This window comes from Adiantum capillus-veneris, chromosome 22 (genome assembly GCF_014529385.1).
Source record: "Adiantum capillus-veneris isolate H3 chromosome 22, ASM1452938v2, whole genome shotgun sequence".
Classification (NCBI taxonomy): domain Eukaryota; kingdom Viridiplantae; phylum Streptophyta; class Polypodiopsida; order Polypodiales; family Pteridaceae; genus Adiantum; species Adiantum capillus-veneris.
Genome location: NC_140952.1, coordinates 139,280,336 through 139,301,656, shown reverse-complemented (window position 1 = coordinate 139,301,656; position 21,321 = coordinate 139,280,336). Strand labels below are relative to the sequence as shown.

At 40.4% G+C, this 21,321-nt stretch overlaps 1 protein-coding gene across 1 annotated transcript; it reads right to left on the bottom strand.

Annotated features, from left to right (window-relative positions):
• Positions 1-2,015: 2,015 nt before the first annotated feature.
• On the bottom strand, positions 2,016-2,815 carry LOC147430315 (histone H2B.9-like). Its single transcript, XM_086494791.1, has one exon. It carries the CDS (start codon positions 2,727-2,729, stop codon positions 2,289-2,291), a length of 441 nt encoding a protein of 146 aa, XP_086350917.1. The 5' UTR covers positions 2,730-2,815; the 3' UTR covers positions 2,016-2,288.
• Positions 2,816-21,321: the final 18,506 nt, after the last annotated feature.

Below are 21,321 nucleotides of genomic sequence, written 5' to 3'. Positions count from 1 at the left end.
CATTAAAAAAATAACGCAAGGATGTAATTAACTATGCATTAATCCACCTTTGATCCAAATTACTTTCTTGAGCACCAAGGTGCTACTAAAGAGTTAAATTGGGTAGCATACTGAGTGGATTGATGTAATGGTTTTATCATGCAAGTGAAAAGTGCAATGCACACAAGCTCAAAGACTAATGAATTTGTAATGTAATCTCTAATCAGCAAAGGGATTAGTGACACGAGAATCAAACTTGTGTAAATAATTATACTTGAAGACCACACATGAGATTAGATATTCAAACTACCTTGTAACACCAAATGACCTAATGGATTGACAAAGCACCAACTCTTATAAGGCTCGGATACCAATTGTTGAAGTATAGAGCTATGGGGAATTAGGCAAAGAGGCATTTCTTGGTTCACATAAATACAAGCAATTAGAAAAGAAAGTGAAAACCGATTAGAAAGTTTGATTATTGAACTAGAACAAAACCATACAAAAGAGCTTAATTTATAGCTTAGAGCTTGGCATGAGCACAAGTGCAAACGGGAAAGATACCAACTCCTACTAAAGGCCAGAGGCCATGTAAGAATCAACCTTACAAATTTGATGCCATTCAATTGTAATGTCATGTCAATGTGCATATGATAAGAGGTGGTTCGTAAGCTAGATCCCATCTTCATCAATACCCACCTTCTACAAAGCATTGTCAATGATGATGGAATTCAGGTGGTTTGGAAGTCAATTCACCCCTTCAACACTAGATTTGTAGACGAAACTCCACCTTTGTGGCTTTTAGGGACTTCTTTATAGAAATTGGTAATAAAGCATAGAAGATAGTAAGAGAATAAACCAAGGACTATCTCTAAGGACTTACCAACAAAAACACAAAATCTTACCGAAGGATCTCAAAGGTAGGACAAATAATTTTTGAACAAGCTCATGAAACTTCTTTTATAAGTGCATTTATAGGTATATGATTGATCTATACTATTTCTACAATATTTAAATATAAGACTGAAGACATTCGATGCTTCTCCAAAGTTGAGCAATAAATTGCCATTTCCACCGGTTCAATCAAGTTTCATAAGGCTAATGCAACTCTCATCAAATTTCGTCAATATTGCAATCTATCAATTTCGTGTTTGCATTTATTTTTAGAGCTCGAAATGCTCTACAGCTTGAGCAGCGCTATGGACACCTCATAAAATAACAAAAGTACAACATTGACCCCAAGTGTGAAGGAACCAATTAAAAAAGATTCGCTACAAAAGCTTAATTTGGTCTCAATTTCTCCCGAGCTTTTTCTATCAAGGCTTGTTATTGGACATTAAATTTCTTATTGAATTATTACAAACTTTGTACCTTCATTTGCTACTTTGCACCTTCATTTGGTCTCAATTTCTCCCGAGATTTCTATCAAGGCCTGTTATTGGACATTATATTTCTTATTAAATTATTACAAACTTATTGTAACACATAATGAAATAAATTGGAAGTCTTCAAACATTTAACTTAAAACAGCTAAGAAGCTACTGCACTTGTGATAAAACCAATTTAGTGTTCCTATCCTCCAGCAAGATTATTGGACAATATAGATCTTTATGCATTTTGCAAACATGTCCAATATAAGTCAGATTGGGAATATTAAATTATGCCTCATATGGTATTGCAACACAAAGCCCATGAGAAATTGCTTCTATAGATATAACATGATCCACTTTTATTCACAAGCTTTGATTGTTTTTGACCCATTGATTGTTGATAGTATACACAATCCTTAAGGAAGGCATCGTCCTCACTTGTAACACATCATGAACCAAAAACTAGACTTCGCCAACTCTCTTTCTCACAAAAATCACCAAATCCTTCTTTGATACTCGAAATAGATATTGTTGAAAATAACATAATTTTGAAGAGAGAGCTGAAGATGTTCCTATATGACATCAAAAGTACCATGTACACAATAAAAAAATAAAATATGCCAAGTACTAGAAAGTGTTGCATACTTCACAAAATGTACAACCAAAGGCAGCAAATATCTGTATGAACATGTTGACTAAGGAAAATACATCCAAAGATTGACAAAAAAACATATAGCCGAATCTGGTCAAACTGATGAACCCTTGCTCAAGGGTTCAAGTAGAATTTACAACTATATATATATACTCATACTCTCTGGTCCAGCTAAACTATGTCACACAGTTGTAACCTCTGACTAAATTCTAACATCTGATATTGTATCAAGAGTCCTCTACTATATATATGGTCATAACAACACGATTGGCTCGAAAATATGCCTTCTAAGCACTGGTGAATTTGGTCACAGCCTTGGTACCTTCAGAGACAGCATGCTTTGCAAGCTCACCCGGCAACATAAGTCGCGCTGCAGTTTGAATCTCCCTGCTGGTGATAGTGGGCTTCTTGTTGTAGCGAGCAAGACGAGCAGCCTCTTGGGCAAGCTTCTCAAAAAGGTCATTGATGAAAGAGTTCATAATTCCCATGGCCTTGGAGGAGATACCTGTGTCAGGGTGTACCTGCTTCAGCACTTTGAAGATGTAGATCTTGTAGGTCTCGCTGCTCTTGGCCCTTTTTTTCTTTTTAATCTTGTCACCACCCTCCTTGCTAGCAGCGGGCTTTTTCTCTGCGGCAGGCTTCTTCCCGGCAGTCTTCACGCTCTTTCGGGCCTTCTGCTCGGCCTCGGCTGCTGCGGGCGTGACCGCTTCCTTCGACTTGGGCGCCATATTACAATCTAGCACCTCCAGCCCTCTCTTTCTTTTACCGCACCCTTCAACCAATCACCGTGCGGTACCTGGATTGCCAACGCATCCTCCACCCCCCGCCGTGCGATCTCGCCTATCGCACGCTCTGGACTATGACTTTGCATGAGGCTCCTAAATTTAGTTTCGTCCAAGGGCCCTGTCACACATGAAGCATGCAGTCATCCCCCCCGCCCCCCCCCCCAAAAAAAGGAAGAGGCCACGGGCCTTGCTCATTTTGGAATGCTACCAATTGTGTCCCCCAGCCAACGGCTGAGAAATGCAGGCTTGGCTGGGGTGACATACCGTCACTTAGTGGAATATGACCACCATCAACTATTTTGACAGGTTTTGCAAGGCAACCAAATTCATGATTACATTGCTTCATCCTCTTACCTCTTTCATTATCAAGTCTTGAAAACCCTCATACTAACATGCATGAGTTTCTTTGGCGAGTAATCAAACATGCATAATGTTGTTGGCAACCACCCTCATTATACACGTCAACAGCAGTACATGTCAAGCCTTTGCTTTGAGTTTACCTTTACCTAATCAAGTTTACTTTTGACAAATCAAATGACTTCCCTCACATAACCATTCGTGTCCAACTGTAGACGCTATTAATCATAACATTTCCACTTTATTCAAGACCGTGTGGGACTTAGTCTCGAGGGCCCTTCACCCTATTACAATTTTTCTCAAGTGGGAGTTCTACATCAACACTATATTACGTGTGTTTATATAGCCCCTAATAAGACTGCTTTTGTCTATAATGCCTTCATGATCAATGAAGTCAAAGAGAGGTTAGAGGAAGCAGAGGTACCTACCTTGGCATCTATCAAATTGAAGAAACTGTCCAAACTTGCAAAGAAGACATCCCGCACTCTGGATGCTCTAACTGCTTGCTATTTCCATATTTTATCGTAGGTACAAGGCACATAAAAATACTTTTGGTGGATTAGTTGTGTCACAACTTGTTGTTTTTCTAGTATCTCTTTTCTCTCAGCTTGCATTCTAAAAACCTATATCGCCACTCTCAAGATGAGGGGTTCTAAGCCCAATTAGACATCTTATCTCTACCACAATCTACAAACTCAATCTTGGGGGATTGTTCATTCTGTTAACGAAGTAGTAATGTAACATTTAATGGCCTAATAACTTGTGTGTAGCGGAAAATAGCATGAACATAGTGAGCATTTCATTAGAATAGATTCCTAATGAGCATAACAAGAGTGCTTGGGTGGAGAGAGCAACAAAAAGAATAACACCTAGTTAGATAGGCATGAATAATACTTCAAAAGAGAGAGAAATTAAGCTATTGACAACAGTTGAAGACCGGATTTACATGGAGCCGTTGGTCCCCCCTCCAAAAGGCTTTGTATTATAGGTTTCCCCCATCAAGGGAGACATTTTACAATACAATTCTTTGTGTTCCTTCAATAACTAGCTAGTGCAATGAAGATGGAAGCTTCAAGCACTAAGCAAACACTTATAAAACACAACATCAATTCCCTCATGGTCTCAGACCCAAGACCTCACACACCTTTGAAGCTCGTGAGAGCTAGCAGGGTCTGAGAGTCGATTGAGAGGAAGAAGGATTACGAGAAATAAATATATCTCCTCGATCACATAATCACTCATAAAAGCTTAGCATAGCTTAGTAATTAGCATGGTAGAGGAGATGAGCATGCATTGAAGCTTGGCTCTTGGTTGGATTTGCATCACAAAGCCAAGAATTGTTGGTGTAGGCCTCCCTTCTCACAAGCTTGGAGTAGATGATGAGCTTTCCATTAAAGCTTGAGAAGGGGAGAGAGAGAGAGAGAGAGAGAGAGAGAGAGAGAGAGAGAGAGAGAGAGAGAGAGAGAGAGAGAGTCTTCTTGCTTCACACATGAGACTCTGTGAGTGTGTGTGTGTGTGTGTGTGATAATGCCTTTCAAATCAGCCCCCTCTCTCATCTTGGTCAACCCCTCCTGCTAATTCCTCCTACTGGCTTTCCATTGGACTTTTCCAAGCTTAGCCAATAGCAATTAAGAGGCATAAGTGATAGCCTTATGACATGTGTCCCCTTTTCCCCTTTTGTGAGAGCTTAATGTAATTAATTAATGCAACTAAACTCTCATTGGACCCCTTTGTCTCTTGGCCAATAGGAATCAGGCGCAAGCCATTGGGCTGTTGAATGCTCATTGGACCCCTTGGGAGATTGTCCAATAGTCTTCTAGAGAGCTTAATTCTTATTGGTGCTTTTATTAAGTGTTTTTAAATTAATTAAACTAGATTTACTCTAGCCTAATTCTCATTGGTCCACCTCCATGGCCGTCCAATAGGATTTGAGTGCACCTTGTGGGCATCTGGGCTAGGGAGCTAACATGTGTCCCTCATTCCCTTTGTGTAAAGGAAGCTTGTGAGTGTGTGTGTGTGTGTGTGTGTGTGTGTGTGTGTGTGTGTGTGTGTTTCTCTCTTATCCCCTACTTTCAAGGCTCGCCCCCTCCTTTGTAGGAGTTTTGAAGAGTTTTTGGTACACACACAAAGCATCCAATTTCCCTAGTGTTTGACATCTGCCAGCTTAACCAATATTCTAGCTTTTTCTCCCTTGGCACTTCCCCATATTAAATGATCAGTTTAACATGAGAAAATAATTTAGGAGAATTAGATTTAGTTATTATAACATTACCTCTCTCTTGAAATCATAGTCGTCCAGACTATGGGGTAGAGAAGATAAAGCCCATTCATTAGTCCTTTTTCTAGCGGGTAGAGGATCCCTATCTTACCCTACGACATCTTTCCAGAATGGATGACTAATCCATTTGAAACTTGAGAGCCTAAGGCTGTAGCAAGCATGTCTGCACATTAGTCCTATCAATCTTCCATAGTAGAGTGACAAGCTCTACTTGGGGTTAGGGAGATGTTGTCTCCGCAAACTTGATTCTAAGCATGCACACTACTTCATTTTTGTGCACAATAAAGAAAAGGAGAGTCTTATTAGACAAAAACTTTGTCCATTTTAAACATTTGTACAGTTGCTTACTCTAGGGAAACATTGTAAGCATTGACAAGGTTTAGGTTATCCTTTAATTGTATGCCTTGCATCCATCTAGCATCTTCAAAAGGACAATTTTTAAACTTAATAAGATATCATCAGATAATCTTACCACCTCTTAATACCTTGTCTTCATGTCGGAGAATGGACTCAGGTTTCTGCACTTCTTCTTGGTCCTCGATCTGCAGTGGGTCTTCAATAGTTGGTTCTTGAGGTGACTCTCCTTTGTAAGGCTTTAGTAGGCTCACATGGAAAGCATTGTGTATGAGCCAATGGCTGGGCAACTTGAGTTGATACGCCATCTCATTGATTCGTCTAAGAATCTAGAAGGGACCATAGTACCTTTTGCCTAACTTAGCGTAGGATTCTTGTCCGTCGTGTGCCTTAATCGAGCCTTGGGAAATTTAAGTAAGACCCAATCATTTTCTTTAAAGGCTTGGGAAATTTAAGTAAGACCCAATCATTTCCTTTAAAGGATTGGGCTCTTCTGTGCTTATTAGCAGCAGCCTTTTGCCTTTGCTATGAGATAGAGATAGCATCCTTAATCTTTTGGAAAAATTCTTGTAGGTCTCGGCTATACTCATCTGCAACGAAGATCTTCCCATGGTAGTAGGGAGCTTTTGGATCTTCCCTCAATTACCTCAAAAGGCGCTTTTCCCGTGGAAGTATGTACAGTGTTATTGTAGGCAGACTTCACTAAGGGTAAGTACTTCTCCCATTGGGACCTTTGATCTACTTATGTTACATAGGCTTTTAGTAAATCAAGAATTGTTAGCTATTTCACTTTGGCCATCTGTTTGCGGATGATAGGCCGAAGAGAAGTTTAGCCTTGTCCCTAAATTTTGAAAGAGACCCTTCCAAAAATTACTGGTCATTCTAGGATCTCTATCCGACACTATGGGCATTGGCAAGCCATGGTACTTGAAGATTTGTGAAATAAAGAGGGTTGTCATTTGATGCACTTTGATAGTCTTGACAGGTATAAAATGAGCTTGTTTATTGAACCTGTCTACTATCGTCCATATTCCTGTATTCACATGGATAGACTTAGGCAAACCAAAGATAAAATCCATGGATATGCTCTCCCATGGTGAATTAGGGATTGGCAAGGGTTGAAGCAATCAAGGCTGCTTCCCTCTATCAAACTTTGTCTTTTGGCATACCACACATTTAGAAACATACTCTTGTATGTTTTCTTTCATGGTAGGTGAATTCAATCCCTCTTAGGGTAGACTGAATCCCTCTATGCCCCGCATAAGGAGGAGCATGAGATTCATACATTACTTTCTCACGTTGTGAGTTAGTAACGCATAGTCTATTGCCGTAGAGAAGATAACCATCTTGTAAAGTAAATGGTTCCTCTTTCTTCCCTAATGTAAGGGCTGAAATAACATCTCTAAAATCAAGATCAATATCATACTCATCTATCATAGAAGTTAGATGATTGTGAGTTGCTATGGAAACCACATTCACTCTCGGCCGTCTTGAGAGTGCATCGGTTACTTGATTATGCTTGCCAGCAATGTGAGAAATATGAAAATGAAATTGCAAAAGTAAATTTTCCCACCTCATTTGTTTGTCGGAGAGCTTGGTCTGCATCATGAAGTACTTAAGACTTTGGTGATCCATCCGCAGAATGAAAGGAGTCCCCAATAAATAGTGCTTCCATGAGTCTAAGGCAAGTAGAACTGCAAGGAGTTCCTTTTCATATATGCCTAGAGCTTGCTCAACAGGGTCAAGCCTTCGACTTTCATAGGCTATGGCGTGCTCTTCTTGGAGAAAAATAGCTCCAAGGAAATCACCACAAGCGTCACATTGGACATTAAATGGCTTTGAGAGTTCCAATAGTGTAAGCACAGGTTGAGAGATAAGCTTTTCGAAGCATTGTTCTCCTTGGCAGACCATGTATACCTAATGTTTTTCTTTGTTAAGTCATGTAACGGTCCCACGATTTGTGAGAACTTTTCTATGAAGCGTCTATAGCATGCGCACATACCTATAAAGCTTCTTAGTTCATGAAGATTCCTTGGTTTAGGCCATCCTTTTATTACCTTTAACTTTGATGGATCCATTTGGATGCCATCTTGAGAGATAGTGTGACCTAAATACTGAATCTCTTGTAAGAAAAACTCACTTTTCTTTCGATTAACATAAAGTTTATTCTCTCTTAAAACTTGAAATATTACCTGGAGGTGTTGATTGTGTTCGTCTAGTGAATTAAGGTAGATGATAATATCATCAAACAACACTCCAGCAAAGGTTCGGTGAGGCTTGAATAGCTTCTCCATGAAGTGGTTGAATGTGGCCGGTGCATTCATCAAGCCAAAAGGCATGACAATATATTCGTAAAGACCAAACATAGTGCAAAATGCGGTCTTTACAATGTCTTGATCAACTATCCTTATTTGATGACAGCCACTTTTTAGGTCAATCCTACTGAAGTAGGTCGATCCTTGTAGCTTATCAAATAGGTCTTCTAACCGTGGAACAGGAAACCTATTCTTGATAGTGATCCTGTTTAGTGCTCTATAGTCGACACACATGCGATATGTGCCATCTTTCTCTTGCACTGAGTACACAGGTGAGCAAAATGGAGATGAGCCTAGGACTAACCATGCCCTTCTCAACTAACTCATGCACTTGCTGCATAATCTCCTCTTGTTGAGCTTGAGAAACTCTATAAGAAGGTTTATTAGGCGGTAAACTTCCTGGAAGAAGTTCAATTGCATGGTCATCATTGCCTCGTTGGGGATATAGTTCACAAGGGATGTCGTCAGTAAAGACATCTTGAAACCCCTTGAGAAAATTGGATAACTCTAATTCCTTGTGATCATTTATATTTCCTTTTGCTAAAGTATTAGGTTCATTGTGAGAATGTTTAACAAGAATCATGTACACGGAAATAGAGCTCTTTATTGACTTATTGAAAGCTTGGGTATGTACAATGGGTATGGCATTACCTATCTCTTTGGCATCTATGTACATATCTTTTTCCCTGTACTTAAAGTAGATTTTTCTTTCAGGGAATTTAACATTGGCAACAATGCAATGAAACCATGGTGCCCCTAGGATTACATCCTCGTGCTTGAGAGGAGTTGAGAGGAGAGATAAAGAAGTCATCTTTTTCCAAATAGCTTTGGACATGGAGCCTCAATTTCTCAATTAAGGGAGTGGCTGAAGCTGCGCCCCTTGAAAGCACCATCTGCGAGTAGTACATCTCCCATCTCATAGGCTTGGATGCCTAGCTTGGTGGACAACTCTGTGGATATGAAATTGTGAGTAGAACCAGGGTCAAAGAGAATAAAAACATCATGTTCTCTTACCTTTCCCGAAGCATGGCATAGAAGAGATCCTTTGTGGTGAGCTTCCTCTTCTTGGGTTTCGACCAAGGTAGCTCTAGGAGGCCATGAAGGTGTTCTTTTGGGGACAAGCACGATATGCATGCCCTTGCTCGCCGCACTTGAAACAATAGTTATCCTTGCGATAACACTCAAGCTCTTCAGGAGAGAGTTTGTTTTTCCTTTGTTAACTCCTTTCTCCTTAGCTTTGTTGTTATTGGTATTGCCCTTAGGAGACTTTTGGACATTGTCCTTCCCCTTAGGCTCATTGGAGCCCTTGTTTTCCATGGGCTTAAGATTTCTCTTAGCCCCTATTTGGAAATTGATTCAAGAAGCTACCATAGTATGGTGTATAACCGTCGCAGATATGGTGCGTGGCCTTTGGGAGTTGACATACTCTGCCATTTCTTCAGTTAAGCCCACACAAAATTGTTGTTTTTGCTCTCCAAAATCCATCTTTTTGAAGACAGTGGCTTTGAGATGTAAATCCCTAAACTTGTCTACATATTTGTGAATGGATTCGTACGGAGAGAGCTTCAAGCTTTGACATACGGCGAGTACTTTGTCTTTGGCATCAGTGGCAAAAAATTGCTTCATAATGGAAGCTCTTAAAGCTTTCCATGTTTGTGGAGCTTCACCGTTTGCCCGGAGGCTAGACCACCATTGCCTGGCGGACTTTTGAAAGTGCATGGCTACATGGCGTAGCTTAGAGGACTCAATGAAGCCCTCATCTCCAAATGTCGCATCGAACTGTTGGATGGAATGCCGAGACTTTGTCTGTAGTACCAAAGGTGCCATCGTAGGTAAGGAAAGAGATGCTCTTTCCTCTCTCTTTGAACTTCTTGAGCTTGGACGAACTCTTCCACGCGACATAGGATTTCCTATGGCCTCTTCTTTTTTATGGTTCAAAAGTTGCACCATTGCTTTCTTCAGAGGATGAAGAATTTGAGGAAGATGGAGAAGAGGGTGACCTCTTTCTCGCCTTTTTCTTGCCTTGGTTCTCTTTTTCCGCACCATCACTTTCTTCATAAGAGGAAGAGGATGAAGAAGAGGGTGACCTCTTTCTCGCCTTTTTCTTCTCTTGCTTTTTGTCATCCCTCTTTGAATTATGGTGTGGAGAAGTGTGCGATGGTCTTCTCCGTTTAGGAGGTGATGGAGAGCGTTTAGCCCACTGTCTTCATGGAGCCATCTCCACCGAGGTGGCAGGAGACTCACTTCTTTCTTGTTCCTTTGGTGGGGGCTCTTGAATTCTCCTTTGGGAAGGAGATGTGTCCTCAAGAATCATATTTTTGAGACCTTTGTATGGATCATCTTCTTCTTCCCAAATCAGAGAGAGGCCTCTTTTGGAAGTCTCACAATGAGGCTTCCTAGGTACTCTCTCTTCATGGTGGGGAACTTGGAGAATGCCATGAGCACTTAGCTGCCATTGGACTTCACTTTGGAGGGATGGATTGCCCATGGGCTGTTGAAGCCTAGAAACAAGGTAGCTAACAAGCATAGGGGCATCATTAGTAGCCTGCTCATTAGCAAAATCAAAGCTATCAACATTAACTTCACTCTCTTTACTATTGTCAGCCATTCTAACAACTTTTAGGTGTAAACTTTTTTAGGTGTACTTTGCCACTTCAATCCCTAGTTGCTACTCCTCTTTACCCCTTTAGAAAAGAACTCAAGCTACTGTACCCATGGCTCAAATACCATTAATTGCAAGGAATATAAGAGAGGGTCATTCAACACCAAAACAACACAGGCTCCTGTCAAGCTTCTAATAGCTCAATAGTGGTTAAGCCGTAGGCAAGCCCCGAAGGACTCCACTGTTAAGACCATAGCTCTTGACAGTGATGCCCCGTTATCTTCACGAAGGCAGGTGCACTGCAACGTTGAAAAATCCCTATTCTATTTACTCAATTGCAATTAATAATACCAACCATTTATAGCTAGCTTGAGGACCTCCCTTCTTGAGCAAGAAAAGAGAAACCCTGTGCTCTGATACCAATGTAGCATATAATGGCCTAATAACCTGTGTGTAGCGGAAAATAGCATGAACATAGTGAGCATTTCATTAGAATAGATCCCTAATGAGCATAACAAGAGTGCTTGGGTGGAGAGAGCAACAAAAAGCAGAACACCTAGTTAGATAGGCATGAACAATACTTCAAAAGAGAGAGAGATTAAGCTATTGACAACAGTTGAGGAATAGATTTACATGGAGCCGGTCCCCCCTCCAAAAGGCTTTGTATTATAGGTTTCCCCCATCAAGGGAGACATTTTACAATAAAATTCTTTGTGTTCCTTCAATAACTAGCTAGTGCAATAAAGATGGAAGCTTCAAGCACTAAGCAAACACTTATAAAACACAACATCAATTCCCTCACGGTCTCAGACCCAAGACCTCACACACCTTCGACGATGGTGAGAGATAGCGGGGTATGAGAGTAGACTGAGAGGAAGAAGGAGTAATCTTACGAGAAAGAAATATATTTTCTCACAGAATAACTCATAAAATCTTAGCATAGCTTAGTAATTAGCATGGTAGAGGAGATGAGCATGCATTGAATCTTGGCTCTTGGTTGGATTTGCATCACAAAGCCAAGAGTTGTTGTTGTAGGCCTCCCTTCTCACAAGCTTGGAGTCAATGATGAGCTTTCCATTAAAGCTTGAGAAGAGAGAGAGAGTCTTCTTGCTTCACACATGAGATTTTGTGAGTGTGTGTGTGATAATGCCTTTCAAATCAGCCCCCTCTCTCATCTTGGTCGACCCCTCCTGCTAATTCCTCCTGCTGGCTTTCCATTGGACCTTTCTAAGCTTAGTCAATAGGAATAAGTGATAGCCTTGTGACATGTGTCCCCCTTTCCCCTTTTGTGAGAGCTTAATGTAATTAATTAATGTAACTAAACTCTCATTGGGCCCCTTTGTCTCCTGGCCAATAGGAATCAGGCAAGCCATTGGGATGCTAAATGCTCATTGGACCCCTTGGGAGACTGTCCAATAGTCTTCTAGAGAGCTTAATTCTTATTGGTTCTTTTTTTTTTTTTTTAAATTAATTAATTAAACTAGATTTACTCTAGCCTAATTCTCATTGGTCCACCTCCATGGCCATCCAATAGGATTTGAGTGCGCCTTGTGGGCATCAGGGCTAGGGAGCTGACATGTGTCCCTCATTCCCTTTGTGTAAAGGAAGCTTGTGTGTGTGTGTGTGTGTGTGTGCGTGCGTGTTTCTCTCTCATCCCCTACTTGCAAGGCTCGCCCCCTCCTTTGTAGGAGTTTTGAAGACTTTTTGGTACACACACAAAGCATCCAATTTTCCTTCTGTTTGACCTTTGGACACAACCTTTGAGGATTGGAACCGTAGCATTTTGGAAGTCTTAATGGGCTGAACCTCAGGGTCTTTAAAGCCCATTGTTGCACATTGCTCTTTTGCAGATGGCCCCCTCTTTGGATCCCTATTTTCCCTCCTTTGGATCCCTATTGTGGCCGGTCTACCAGCTTAACCAATATTCTAACTTTTTCTCCGCTGGCACTTCCCCATATTAAATGATCAGTTTAACATGAGAAAATCATTTAGGAGAATTAGATATTAGTTATTATGACAAGTAATCAACCTTTCTAGTGACATACATTTGTTGTGCACTGCTGACATCAAGATGTGCTATGGGAACATTCCTCATGAGGGTGATGATGGGCTAACCACTCTCAATTCCAAATTAGTCTCTACAGTCATAAGCATTATCAAGGAAATTCTGTCTCTTTTAAAAGACTCTCACTCGCTAGGTCGTCGACCATAACTTTGTACAAAGAATGGTCATATTTTTTGACAAGCTAATGACATACACTTAGGTTGAGAATGCACCCCATCTGGTGCAATCTACAATAACATGCACGAGAATACAGATGCCCCAACCATCTCCTAGAGGATTATAAGAAACATAACCTCCTCATCAACTTTCAACATTCTTTTCGCTACTATGATGACATTCGGTGGGTCAACCACAACCTTCCTAGATGATTTATATATAAGATTCCTATATATCCCAATAATTTGAATTGATGATAGTGGGAGAATATTCTTTGAAGACATGAGTATTCAAGCTAGCTTTCTTATCATGAGCTACAAATAACAACTAGTAGTCAAAAGTTAACAAAACCAAAATTTTACCTATCAATGCGCTTAAGTTTATTCATCATGGTAGTAATAGGAAATCTAGATGGAGTGACAAAGTCATCTTATCTCAATTTAAGCATATCATTATCCAAACTCATGCTCAAGAACATCTACCCAAGGTATTATGATGCTAGTACACACATTTTGTAATAATGGCTTTATGCACAACATGATTAGGAGACTTAAATCAAGGCTAACTTAGCTAGATGTAAAAATCAAAAGTACATGTGTCAACCATTTGAGATTTTAAGGCTTATTAATGGTGGGCATTAGGTCCCTAATGGGAGCATAGTGCCTAGTGCCCCCATTAGCTACTTCTTGTACATGGCGTAGTGTGGGAAGGATGTTGGGGCACCCTTCCTGCACAAAATCTCACTCTCAATAGTAGTTTTTTTAGTTGGCCTTCTAATTCACATGTGTACCATTAGGAAAAATATGAAGTCTCTAGAGGGCTCTTTGGAATTAAGGTTAATTAGAGGCCAGCCAATAGGAGGGGGTGGTGGATACACTCTATGCCCTCAAAATAGTAGGGGGACCAAGTAGTTTTACACTTCTTAATGGCCTCTTATGTAATGAGAAGGTGCGTTTTTTTTTGGGGGGGCGGGGGGGGGTGATTGCCTCTTTGTGGCATTACCTTCTTGCTCATATGAGTAAAAAGGGAATGAAAGCATTGACTCGTTTTAGTTATTTACCAGGACTTGATTATTCTACCTTTAAGATGTGTGACTATTGTTTGTATGGTAAACAGACACAAAGTCCTCACAAAGAAAGTGGCCATAGAAGAAGTGAGTGCTTAGAGTTGATACATAATGACATTTTTCATCCTATACCTATTGTCTCATTAGGGGCGCTTATTGTTCCACATTCATAAATGGCGATTCTTGCAAAGTTTGGGTTTATCCTCTTCAACACAAGGATCAAGTGCTTGTTGCATTCAAAAAGTTTGTCTCATTAGTTAAGAACCAAACTGGAAATATGGTCAAGTGCTTACACATTGATAATGGTGAGGAGTATGTTTCAAAGTCTCAGTTGAGACTTTTGTGATTCAAAGGGAATCAATTGCGAGCTGATTGCTCCTTACAATCCTCCACAAAATGGTATTGCAGAGAGGATGAGCTAAACAATACTAGGCAAAGTCAGATCTATGTTGTCTAATACCAACCTACCCAAAGGCTTCTGGGTCGAAGAAGTTGCCACAAAAATTTATATGATCAATAGATCACTAATTGTGTGGTAGATGTGCAGGTTCCAGAGATCCTTTGTTCTAAAAAGGTTCATACTTATGAACATCTTCTAGTTTTTGGATGTGAATCATTTTGTCATGTTACTAAGAATAAGCATAACAAGCTTGGACCCAAGTCAAAGAATGTATATTAGTGGGTTATGGCAAGTTTGGTGAGATGGGTATCGTCTTTGGAATCCCAAAGCCAAAAATATTGTTCAAAGTAATGATGTGTACTTCAATGAGCAAAAGATGCATAATAACCTATACCTACTATTGAGATTTGACGTGTGATTTTTTAATAGGATGGGATAGTGCATAAAAGATTATTTAATATACCTAAACAACAACCACAATGTGGGAAAAAATTCCTGTGTTAGAAGAAAGAGTGGAACAACCTAATGTGCCTGAGTTAAGGAGACCTACTCGGATTTCTTGTCCTCTGAACATTTTGTGCCATCCCTTAACTATGTGATGCTAACAAATTGTGGTGAGCCTTCATGCTATGAGGAAGCAATGTTTGTAGAATATAAGCTTAAGTGGAAATTGGATATGCAATCTGAGATGAATTCTTTGAAGAAGATTGACACTTGGGACTTAGTACCTTTGAAAGAGGGCATGAACATTCTTCCTTGCAAAAGAGTCTACAAAATGAAGATAACTTCCATTGATGATAAGCCAAAGTACAAGGCTAGAGTGGTTGCCAAGGGTTTTAAGTAGCAAAAGAGTGTTGATTTTGATGAAATATTTTCACAAGTTGTGAAGATGACCACTCTTTTCTTAGTGCTTGCATTGGTAGCCATTGAGGGTATGGAACTTGTTCAAATGTATGTCAAAATGACATTCTTACATGGGGATCTTTTTGAAGACATTTATATGCAACAACTAAAATGATTTGTTATTGAAGGCAAGTAAAAGACGGCCTACAAATTTAGAAAGGCTCTCTATGGGACAAAGCAAGGATCCTATCAATGGTGTCATAAGTTTAATGCTTCTATGCAGTCTCAAGGTTTTATAAGGAGTGATAAAGATAATTTTCTCTACACTAAAAAGGCTATTGATGGTAGTCTTTATTGATCTTGTATGTAAACTTGTTCAAATGTATGTCAAAATGGCATTCTTACATGGGGATCTTTGTGAAGACATTTATATGCAACAACCAAAATGATTTGTTATTGAAGGCAAGTAAAAGATGGCCTACAAACTTAGAAAGGCTCTCTATGGGACAAAGCAAGGATCCCATCAATGGTGTCATAAGTTTAATGCTTCTATGTAGTCTCATGGTTTTAGAAGGAGTGATAAAGATAATTGTCTCTACACTAAAAAGGCTATTGATGGTAGTCTTTATTGATCTTGTATGTAAATGACATGGTTATTGTTGGGGAAAGTACTAGCTAGATAGATGCAATGATAACTTAATAATAGACTTAGCTAGCTCATCTATCTCTTCCCAATATTTCACATTAATGTTCTCGAGTTTGAAACCTTGAAACTTTATGGGCTCAACTTGCTTCTTTTGAACCAAGGCATTCATGATTTGCTTCTTCAGATAAGGAAAGTTGTTTCCGTCAAACTTTTCAATGTTAAGCAAAGTAGTATACAAAGAAGAAGAATCCATAATGCCACTAAAAAACAAGAGTTTCAGCTATAAATTGAGTAAAATATTAATAAAAGAAACCCAATCGAAGCTCAAGAGAACAAATGGAAACATAAAGAGATGTTTAAGCAATCACAACCATGAAGATCACGATAAAATTTTGGAAAATTTCATAAGAAGCAAGTTTCATAAATTTCATAAAAATATTTCATAAATCCATATCTCAAATCCCAAATTTCATAAATCATCAAAATGATTAAGTAGTTTTTGCTTAGCAAGAAGAGTCAAGAATCACAACATCTCTCAATGCATACATATCATGAACACAATGTGGAGAATCTATGTCCATTAGCATACGTCATATGGAAAGGCCACAATAAGGGAAACTCCAACAACCTAATCCACTTCGCACTGGATGACCCTGGCTTCCAGTTTTTGGCTTCAAAAATACCTCACATAAGACCCTCATAAAAGGCTAAGCAATGACACAATTATAGTCAAGTATAAGAAATGACTATATTCCAGACCAAGTCTCAGAATTGGTCAGGATTGCCATACTAGCCAAGATGGCTTCACAATGCGTGCATAGGTAGTATCCCACAAGATCGTGCATCAATGTAATCAACAATGCTTATAAGCAAGTGCAAAACAACAAGATGCACTATCAACCATAAATTTTCTCAATAAATATAATCTGAGAGCATTTTTTTTCTTCAAAAGCCATGCATAAATTTCTATTATTTATGCTCAAAATCCCCAAGAGAATCAGCCATGCATTGAACAAATATAGTATGCGATAAGCATTCGACTTCCAACAACTCCTCACAAAAGCATCTACAACTTTTAGAACACCATGCAGTCGGCCAACTAATATCTTTCAAACTATATAGAATTTGCAAAAACTTCCTTCTGTAAAGTTGTAGATCACAAAAAATGGTCTAGAGCCATGGGAATGTCCATGAAATGGGTTGTTTTTATAGGTCAAAATAGATCTATATAAATATGCTTTTGTCTCCTCGACCTCCAGGCAATCTATCAAACGTACAACAAAATCAATGGAATTCGGAAGAACTTTTGACGACGAAGTTTCTGGTAAATATATGAGACTCAAGCTAAAATTTTCTTTTTACTTAGTCAAATCTCTACTACAAAATAGAGCTAGTAATTTTGCAGATTCACCTCATTCTTTTTCGTGGCCTTGCAATGATGCAAGGCAATGTGGAAGGGATACAAGGGCTGAGAGATTAGGGTTTTGAGAGAAGAGAGAGAGATATATAGGTGTTGGTGGAGCTTCTTCTCACACTATTTGTGAGCTCCTTATTGTCCCTATATTATCAATAAGAAAGAATGATATTAGGCTTAGTGAGCGGTTAGTCTATGATGGTATTAGCCTAATGACCTTTATCCCTAACACTCCTATCTCCATTGTAACACCAACCAAGCTCCTTCCCCTTCTTTGCCACTCCCACCTTCCATTGGCATAGCAAGCAAGCTCATTCCCTTTATCCCACTTGCATTGTAGCAACAAGCAAGGTACTCCTCCTCTTCCTTATTTCTAGCACTCAACCATGGCAAGATCTACTCTGCAAAAGTGGCCAAAGGATGAGGTCAGTAGAATTGCATGCCACAACACAAGACGTGTAGACGGTCATGCACAATGGAGATATGTACCTTTGTTGGGTTGGAGGGCATGCAAAATGGAGATGTGTACCATTGTAGGGTTGAAGCATCTCGTATTGGGATGCACTATTTAAAATCATGTACCTCCTTGTATGTATGGTTTCACTATGATCGTTGGATGTGCAAGCTTGGAATGTGGACTCCTTTATAGTTTGTAGAGGGAGCCATCGCAAGCTTTGACATTATAATAAGGATGCCCAATGATTCTTTGGAAGCTATCCAAGTGAAAAAGCATTGGACTATCAACAACGAGCGAGCAAATTTAGCCATTACGAGCTTTGAGGATCTTCAGAAAGCTCAATTTTGTCTCCAAGGTCACAAGGTGAAGATGTTTTGACTAAAGTTTTGCTCCATCAAAGTTTGGACGTTCATTGCTTCACTTTAGGTTGAATTTTTGTAGATTGGAAGGAGAATGGAAGAAAAAATAAAGGTCTAGAATGATTGGGGTGTAGATGGAATTATGCTATCGATGTTATAGCTTTGTTACTTACATTTATAAAAACAAATCCTTGGTAACCAATATGCTTAGCTTTGGCACATTTTGGAATTTGAATATAATTTTTCATTTAACTATAGTTGTCTTGTGTACAATTTTTTGAGTACCATTTTTGTGTAATTTTTCAAAATCTTGCATATAATGAGACAAAAGTTTATTGTAATAGTGTGATTTGGTTGCCGTATCAAAAATGGCATTTATTTAGCTATTTTTAGAAATTTTTTTATTTTTTTCAAAGGTCACTACTATAAAATGCGTGGCTTAATAAATCATTCTCACTTTTCATTTCAAAACCCTTGAGCTCTTCCACTATCTGTCGACACTCCAAACCAAACATGGATGCATCCACATCCTCTAACTCTGTACCTACACCCACCTCTTTGTCGCGCTTCACCCTTTTCCTTGAGGACACCAACTATAAGGGATATCTAGAACTTTACATGATTTTCACTTGTCTCCTTGACCGTGATGCCACAATTTCCCTCCATATCTCTACTTTTAACTACAAGGGAAATCTAGAACTTTACATGCTTTTCACTCTTCTCCTTGACCTTGCTGCCACAATTTCCCTCCATATCTCCACCCCTTGGCAAGTAGAAATTGTTTCCACAATTGCCATTTCTTGGATGAGCAGGCCCAAGGGGTGCTAATTCTAAGAGGCACAAATTGGGGCAGGAGTACCTTTGTCACATGGCTACATTCATCTTCCTTGCGAGATATCCAATTTAGAGGAGCTGTGATCGCCACACCTACATATTGGTGCCATCATCAAGGATGCCAAGGAGTTATACGGTGTCCCCATGAACCCTTTGGCTGAATTCCAGGCACTTCTGTTGGACTATCAGAAGTGGCTCGAGGAAGTGGTGGAAAAACCCATTGTTGTGGCTAGCACTACTACCACTCCAAAGGATCTTCCACTAAGAGATGAGGCCATCCCAAAAGTAGATATCAACCACTTATTATTAGTGGTGGTGGATGGAGAGGAGTGTCTTTTATTGTATGACTTGGAGAAAGCCTTTGACCTACGCATGGATGTGCCTGAGTGCGCTATGCACTAGCACCCAATTTCCCTTAGAATCTACTCTATATGCCCTTGAGACCAAGCTCTTGCCACTTGGCAACTCTATCACTAACACTATCACACTTGTGTGTGAAGAGGTTCTAGTAGCAAAGCAATTGCACGTGGTAGAGAAATAAACCATGCAAGCCAATGTTGTGGTTGCAAGGATGCCTACTCCACTGCATCCGTCCCCCTTTGGTGAGCCCAAGATTATGGATGTGGTGAGAGTCATGCTAACACCGGGTTAGCCGCACCACCCTCTAGCCCACCAAGAGAAAACTGAAGTTGGCCGGCTTTCGGAGCCGAGGCCGTAGGAATCAACCCCATTCAGGGAGCATAAGGTAAAAACAACAAAAAAAACCGTGTTTTTTATTATTATTGCCGCCACCAACCTTCCCTCCCTTGCTCGCGCGCGTGCAATAGGCCTCCATGCCTCCTTTCAACACCACTCCCTCACTCTCGTCCCCTCTCTCCCCTCCATTATCGCCACCCCACTCCCACTCCCTCCCCCCCTCAGCTACACTCTCTCTCTCTCCCTCTCATCTATTACTCACACACCCCTCACTCCCCCTCTATCTCTTGCCAGTCTCTCTCTCCCTCTCTCATTCTTTGTATATGCAAAGCCAAGAGGGTGCATGAAAAAAACAAAGAAAAATACATAATATCTCTCTCTCTCTCTTCCTTGTTCGTCACCCGGCAGGAAAGGGGGCCGCCATGCATGGGAATATCACCTCTCTTTCTCTCCCTCCACTCATGCCCACACACTACCCCACTCCCTCACTCTCTCCCTGGCCCGCTACAACCCTCTCTCTCCCTCACCTTGACTTTCTCACCCTCTCTTGTTCCTGTGTCGGCAACATCCACGCGGGCGCAAGCAGTAGCTCTCACTCTCTCTCTTAATGGCCACCACACACACTCACCACTACACACACACACATCCACCCCATCGCCCTCTCTCACCCACTCCATCACCCTCTCACTCCCCATGCTATCTCACTCGGACTCGCTCTCCCTCTCTCCTATACTGTCGCAATAGCCTGCAGGGCACGCAATCAAACTCTCTCTCTCTCTCATACACACACACACACACCTACACACACACAAACCCACAATCCCTCTCTCCCCATCACCCGCACTCTCACCATCTCTCAGACTCTCTCTCTCGTTCTCAGAGTGGTCAACCCAACTAGCTAAAAATAAATAATAAATAATTTATTGATTACTCCCATTCCCACACATGCACTTACCGACACACACACACACACACAACCGCATATACATGTGCACACACACTCACAAGCACCTACACCCTCACATAATTACGTACACCCACACATGCACATACGCAATTACAAGCACATGCACATGCATACACATACACTACACGCATGAGCGCACAAGTGCATGCACGTCATACGCACACACAAAAAGTAAAAAGCAAAGGAAACACCGCACATCTTTGGGATTCACCCCATATCATTTGGTATTTGGTAAGGAGGCAATCTTACCTATTGAGGTGCAACTAGCAAGTCTCAGAGTGATGGCAAGTCTCAGAGTGATGGCAAGCCAACTTCAACAAACTACCATGCATTTGAGAGATCACATCCTTGACTTGGAACAACTACAACTGGACAGAGAAGAAGCAATCAATTATTGTGCGGCACACGCAGAACATAGACGGATTATTTTCAATCAACAGCTTCGGTGCAAAGATTTAAAGAAGCACATGTTGGTGCTCCTCTATGACAATCGCTTCGACACACGTGACGATAAGAAGTTCCTACTCCGATGGGAAGGCCCTTTCATCATCAAGAAGAAATATGCCAATGGGAGTTACTAGCTCATGGAAGCTGACGGTAATATTCATAAGACCAGAGTCAATGGTGGCGGCTTAAACCTTATTTTCTACGATTTGATCAAACTCCACCTTTCGACATTCCTGATGAGGATACACCATCAACCTCCACCTCCGATGACAATGGTAA